At 27.0% G+C, this 6,593-nt stretch overlaps 1 protein-coding gene across 6 annotated transcripts in view; it reads left to right on the top strand.

The window, feature by feature from the left end:
- Positions 1-5,359, top strand: part of LOC111625251 (zinc finger protein ubi-d4-like) — a 53,504-nt gene extending 48,145 nt beyond the window's left edge. The window contains exons 3-8 of one of the 6 annotated variants that reach the window (XR_002756698.1): positions 1,030-1,244; positions 1,485-1,557; positions 1,892-2,077; positions 2,863-2,936; positions 3,031-3,114; positions 4,429-4,564. Coding sequence is in view for 4 of the 6 variants with exons in the window: in XM_023368347.1 (XP_023224115.1) it covers positions 1,030-1,244; positions 1,485-1,557; positions 1,892-2,131; positions 4,429-4,563; positions 4,851-4,882 (695 nt within the window). In the remaining 2 variants the exon portion in view is untranslated. Of the gene's footprint in view, positions 1-1,029; positions 1,245-1,484; positions 1,558-1,891; positions 2,132-2,862; positions 3,115-4,428; positions 4,565-4,850 lie in introns of those variants that run through there. The other 5 variants (XR_002756697.1, XM_023368348.1, XM_023368347.1 and 2 more) reach the window with 5 other exon arrangements.
- Positions 5,360-6,593: the final 1,234 nt, after the last annotated feature.

The following is a 6,593-nucleotide window of genomic DNA, read 5'->3' as shown; positions in this document are numbered from 1 at the left end:
GGGGACCGAGACGACTTCAACGATACCCTACTTTTGGACCGGAGACGAAAAATAATAAAGTTATCATACTTTTTCTGGTGATCGCATGATGTAATTGTGCAGTTAATGTTACCTATGGTGAGTAAAATGGCAGCTCATCTCTGATTCCAGCAAATAGAAGAAAATAAACAGTGGGGATGCATGTTCTAACCTAACCTATTCTAATAAATTACCATAATTATTACCAATCAAATTATTAGAATAGGTTAGGTTAGGTTTGAACGTGCGTCCACACTGTTTCCTTTCTTCTCTTTGCTGGAATCAGAGACAAGCCACCATTTTACCCACCATAGGTAACATTATCCAATTGTGCTTACTTATTAGTGCAGTCTAAAGATTGTTGACACTTTGAATTTCATAGCAATTGGTTTTTGCGACAAGCATACCTATTTGTGGTACATTTATTTGTGGCAAAGATCTTATTTTCACTTTACCGAGTGCTTAGTAGGTAATGTGCGGATAACCTAGATACTCTGCACATTATCTAGGTAATTTGAAAAATGGAACAGTTTTCACAACTTTAACGGATCACCCTAGTTAATCTGCAGATTAGCTAGGTAATGTACACATTAACGACTTTCGAGCTTTAGCGGTAACAAATGCATATATTTTGAAGGATATTCTTATGATTTGAAGTAAAAGCTTACTTTTATTCATATGGAATACTTTTTACTAAAGCAAAACCTTCATTCAAAAGCATTTACTTCATGCTCATAAGTATAAGGTTTTGCTTCTATTTTTACTCAAACGGCTAAAAAGATTTCTCTCAAATTTTAGAAGAATAAGGCAATACTTGTTTTTAATCATATAGCTCATTATATTTATCTAATAGAATATAGTTTATCATTCAAGTTAATGTTGGTTTTATTATGATATTGATTGTAACAACATAAAAGAAAGTATATTTTTCTTAAGTTATCATCTTACATTTTTTTGATTAAATTATATTGTAAATGATAATATACTTAAATTTAAAACTTAAATCTGCAGATATGCACCAAATAAGTGTCATGGAAAACTCTGCTGCACAAGTTGAAGGAGATGTAGAAAGTGCTGACAAATTAACAGAAGATTCAAAAGATTCTTGGTATAAAGATTTTGATGAAGCTAGTGATCCTCCAGATATTGGAGAACTAGATGATGGTGATTCTGATTATGATGAGTATGAAGATTCATATTTAAGAAAAAAGAAAAGAAAGGTACGGGTAAGGATTCGTTTCAGACTAAAAAGGAAGAATTAACTTTATATTTTTTTCATGCTTTATTCATTATTAATTCAAGTTTTTTCAGTTAGAATTAAGAGGAAAATGTATTTAATTTTAATATAAGACTGTCAAAATAATTCAGAAATTAAATTATTTGAAAATGTGGTTTTTCTATTTCAATTATATAAATCTTTATTTTGTCTTCTTAATTTCAGAGAACATTTAATTATTATTTTCCAGAATACTCGGTCAAAGAAGAAAACAGAACGCAATGATTACAGTGCAGAAACAGAAAAACCCTATAGTTGTGAACGTAAGACTCATTTAAATAAATTTTTAATTAAAACATAAAATGAAAATATTTTCTGAAAGACTGTGTGATGTTTTTAAATGATAATTTGAATTATTTATAATTTAACATGTAAAAATGAAAATGCTCAACAGTTTATTAAAAAGTATCTTTTTGAATAAAGCTTTAAACTCTGTTTTTAATAATATATTTAGTTTAAAATTCATAAGGAGAAAAATTCAAGCAATTTAAAATAAAATAATTTAATTCAATATTAAATGTAATAGTGTCAGATATATGTATAAGTTAACTGGGCACTCAATTCTTGGTAATATTTAAGAATTTTTTTTTATTCCAGTTTGTGGTGCTCGCTACAAGACTCGTCCAGGCCTATCTTATCACTATATGCATAGTCACAATAGTGTATCAGCAGAAAACACAGAGGAGGATTCAAGCAATGCACCTTCTAATGCATCACCTTCATGTCATGTGACAGGATCAACACCACCTTCAGCTGGACCTTCCAGTGACAATCCACTTGCAGGTTTGAGGAAATTTCAGGACAGCTTCCTATCTTTCCTAAAGATTCCAAGCAATGGTACGGCAGACATTCACAGCCTCAATAAACATCATACCTCTTCTTCTCCTTACATGGTTTCTCTCATTGCATGGTAGAAAATAATGTTAGATATGATTTATATTTTTAATTGACATACAACTAAAAAAATGTCAGGAGAAGAAGTTGGTAGAAATGTGTGTCTTCCATGTCAAAAAGAACACAATCTTTATTGTTTGTGTATTGATGCATGTAATTTTTAACAGATGTATTTCAATCATTATCACTTGTCACAATTCACCTGTTGTTCCATATGTTTATGTTTGGTGTAAATTGTTTTGTATAACCATGTCCTGTTTAACTGCATGAATTTTTAAACAAAATATATTAGATATTTGTTGTTAAAAACAAATAAAAAAATTCCAAAACCAAAAATTAACTAAATTTTTGTTTCCGTCTGCATTTGAGATAAAGAATTGTTGGAAATGCAAAGATATCAGCTGTTATGAATGTCTGCTTACTTGGTCTAGTGGATTGAGATTTCCTGAAACCTGCCAGTGAATAAACTGTTATATTTGGTATGTTCAGGTAGAATATTGAAAGTGGAAGCATAAGGAATTGTGTGGAATTCATATTTTACATATATTAATTATTTTAATTATTGTGGAATATAAAATTAAAAATTCTGTAATGTTAAGAAATTTAGTATTGAAATCTATATAAAAATATTAATAATTCCTGAAGTAAAATAATCTTAGTTGCTTGTTTGATAGTTTGCATGCTGCAATGGTAAGATACCAACTGTAATGATCTTCTCTAACTTTTGTTCTTCTGTCACGATAAAAATGTAATTTATTTTTATTGTTGCAATTTTAATTTTATTACTAATATACTACTGTAATGTTATTTCATTTGTTTTCCATTAATTATTTTCGTGAAAGGTTTGTTGAAATTCATGATATGATATACAGTAGAACCTTCATCAACTGCACAAATTGGGATCAAGAGTGCTACAATTGTGCAAGGTGTGTGATCGATTCTCCGTTAATAGATATATAAATGATTGCATTTTAAATGTATTTCTTTTTTTCTCTCTCTCTCTTTCTCTCTCACTCTCTTTTTTTTTATCTTTAAATAATTGTATCTTGCAATTTTTATGATTGTGTGCAGTTTATGATACAGTTGATAAAGGTTTTATTGTATTTATCTTTAGTGGTCAAAATGGAAGCACAGAAATGCCTGAATACATGATTCACATTACTCTTCTGATTTTCCTTTTTATGTCAGTCAAATTCATTCTATCACCTGCAGATTTAATTTATTATTTATGAAAATGTAATTTAAATTCTTCATATATTAAAAATATAACTAACTATTGTAATAAATAAAATAATAACATATATACATTAAATTTTAAATATAAATTACTATGAAATCTACAGCAAAGAAATTCTATTTGTATTATGTCTGAATAAATACAGATAAAATTTAGTGATCTCATCAGATAATTATTTAAATAATTCATTACTCTTAAATTTAATTGGCCTCTGGCTCTGTTTTGACTACTATTTTACATTTTATAATAAAAGTGAAGTTATAACTTTGAAATAATATTGCAGTAAATCAGTTTTAATTTCTCACTTTAAAATTTTTTCTTAATTTCCTGTTTACTAGTTCATGTAGTCTCAAGATACTTTGTACAAAAGCTAGTTTAGGATATAACTGTCATAATAATAATATCAGATCATAGCAGAACTATCTTTCATGTGGTCTTAATGTAAGTGCTTATTATGCATGTCATTATGTAACTTTGTAAGGATATGTTCTCTTTAATCACAGTTCATTTTGTAAAAATGTATATATACTTTGGAAGTATAAAATTCAGTTTCTGATGTTTTATTAACATCTTTGTGTTGAAGTTTTCTGTAATATTTACTTGACAATCTAAAATTACTAACACCAAGCAGTCAAACTATACAGAATTATATAGGAGTAATTTTAATTAAAAAGTATATTTTATAAGTTTGCATGACATGATTTAATTTTAAAAGCATTAAATACAGTAAAACCAATTTTTTTAAAAATATGCGTATATTTTGTAAACTGGAAATCGTTAAAATTATATTAATATGAAATATTTCTAACATTTATACTCTATTTAAATATTTTGGGCACACAAAATCAAATTAGAACTCATATATTTAAAACAAATATAAAAAAGCAAGATATTTTAAATTATATGAAAAATATTTCTGAATTTCGTTCTCTTCAGTTGTAGCATAAGCTCATTATTATAAATACCTTTTTAAAACATTTTTGTTTTGTCTTTTATTTATTAGGTCAGAAGAGTGCCTCTGGAAAATCTGGAGTATCTGCGAGTCCTTATTGTGATTTCTGTCTAGGTGATAATGTAGAAAATAAAAAGACGAGACAGGCTGAAGAACTTGTTTCATGTGCTGATTGTGGCAGATCAGGTAATTATTGAGATATGTATAATATAGATACATAGATAAAAAATATTTTCCTTAAATACTCAGGCTATAAATCTGATAATTTTAATAATTAATACTAAGTAATTTACTACTAGAGGTAGGTATCTACCTCTAGTAGCAAATTACTATATACTAGAGCTACTAGAGGTAGGTATCTACCTCTAGTAGCAAATTTGGTAGAGATCTAGAGATCAGATTTGGTAGCTACTAGAGGTAGATATCTACCTCTAGTAGCTACCAAATCTGATCTCTAGTCATAATTGGTATAGGCCTAGACATTAACTTTATCAGTGAAGACTAATATTGAAGAGTCTTTTTAAGAAAAAAAAAATACTGTTGCAAGATCCAAAACATCAAAAGAAATAACTCCGATACAAGAGTTTGTAAGGTAAAAAAAATTTTTTTGTATTAAACTATTAATACCAGTACTAGAATTTCTGACTACAAAACATAAGTTATAATTTCAATAATAATAACTTAGTATAAAACAGAATTGTTATAAAATTAGAAAATTTATAAAAATGAAATTTCTCGTAACAGACAATACATAAAATGTGTCCTTTTCACATTTATAAATAATTAAGTGTCTTCTGAGCTGAGTCAATCTTTCTTTAGAGATTACTCATCTGTCTTAATATGTAAAATATTATAATCTTCCCTCTGGTGAAGGCACAATCAATTAAAAAGTATACATTTGATTAAAAAAGTTGCCAGGACAATAAGTGCAATAAGAAGTTTCAGGACATATTTTATATATTGTCTGTTACAGGAAATTTTTTTTTTTTATAAATTTTTCTAAGTTTAAATACTTATTGTACTGGAAATTTTTTACATCAGAATTGTTATAAGTTTCAAATTCAGTATTTATGACAATGAAAATGATTACTAGTACAATTTACAAAATTACAGTTATTCAAAATCTTGGATAATTAACCTGATTAGGGAAAGAACCTAGAAGAAGAACACTTAATCAGCACCATATCAATCAATCATTTACAATTCCACAGCTATACACTGACTAGCAGAAGTGACATCTGGATTGCTATATGAGTTTAATTAAAAATTGTCTTTTATACAATGTTAATTTGCATAATGAACATGCTTACAAAAAGTAAAAATAAAATGTTTCTTAACTAGTGTTTCTACTAGTATCTAGTTACAAAAATATAGTATATTATTTACTATTTAAACCCTAAATTAGTAAGATGCAATTCCATTCATTAAGAAAATGTTAGTATGAAATTATGAAAGTAATCTACTAGCGAGGAAATATTGAGATGGCAGTTTAAGTTTAACATAGCTCAATCTTTCAAAACTAAGAATAACTGAAACAAATGAAAAATGTATAATGCAAGTAACTTAATATAACTATAAATAAAAATCTCTCTTGCTACTTTACGTTATGTAAAACAAACTTTTGTCATATTTTTCCAATTATGTTAAACTGAAACCAATTTCAATACCATGAAAATCAAGGGTTAGGTTATTAGGTTATTTATTTTTTGTTGCCAATAATTATAATAATAGACTTTACAATTGCTTGATTTAACTATCTTCCAAATTTTTATGTAATCTAAATAAATGTTTCCTTCTATAAATGAAGCTATCTTGTAGAATTTTATTATTTTTATATGTATATTGCTTAAAAATAGATGATTTATTTGGTCCATTTTCATAAAATCATAATATAAATATATCTTCTAATACTTCTCATTTAAAATTTATAACAGAAATATGTAAAACTAAATATGTTAAATGTTATAATTAACCTTTCTTTATTCAATACTGCCTGTAATATAATGTCATATGAATTTCACTGCAATCTGTTCATTAGATGCTCTGTAGTATTAATATATTGACAAGTACTGTACAGGGTGATTCAGAAGTCACAGAAATTTAAAAAAATTAATAACTCACAAACTATTTACAGTAAGATGATGTGGTTTTCACAGAAATGCTTAGAAAGAAACAGGGTTTTTTTTGTGTGTAATGAAAATTTTAGTACCAAAATA

The sequence above is a fragment of the Centruroides sculpturatus genome, unplaced genomic scaffold, assembly GCF_000671375.1.
Source record: "Centruroides sculpturatus isolate CEXI.00-Female unplaced genomic scaffold, Cexi_2.0 scaffold393, whole genome shotgun sequence".
Classification (NCBI taxonomy): domain Eukaryota; kingdom Metazoa; phylum Arthropoda; class Arachnida; order Scorpiones; family Buthidae; genus Centruroides; species Centruroides sculpturatus.
Note: the sequence above shows the minus strand (reverse complement) of the source record. Positions and strands in the feature narration are given on the sequence as shown.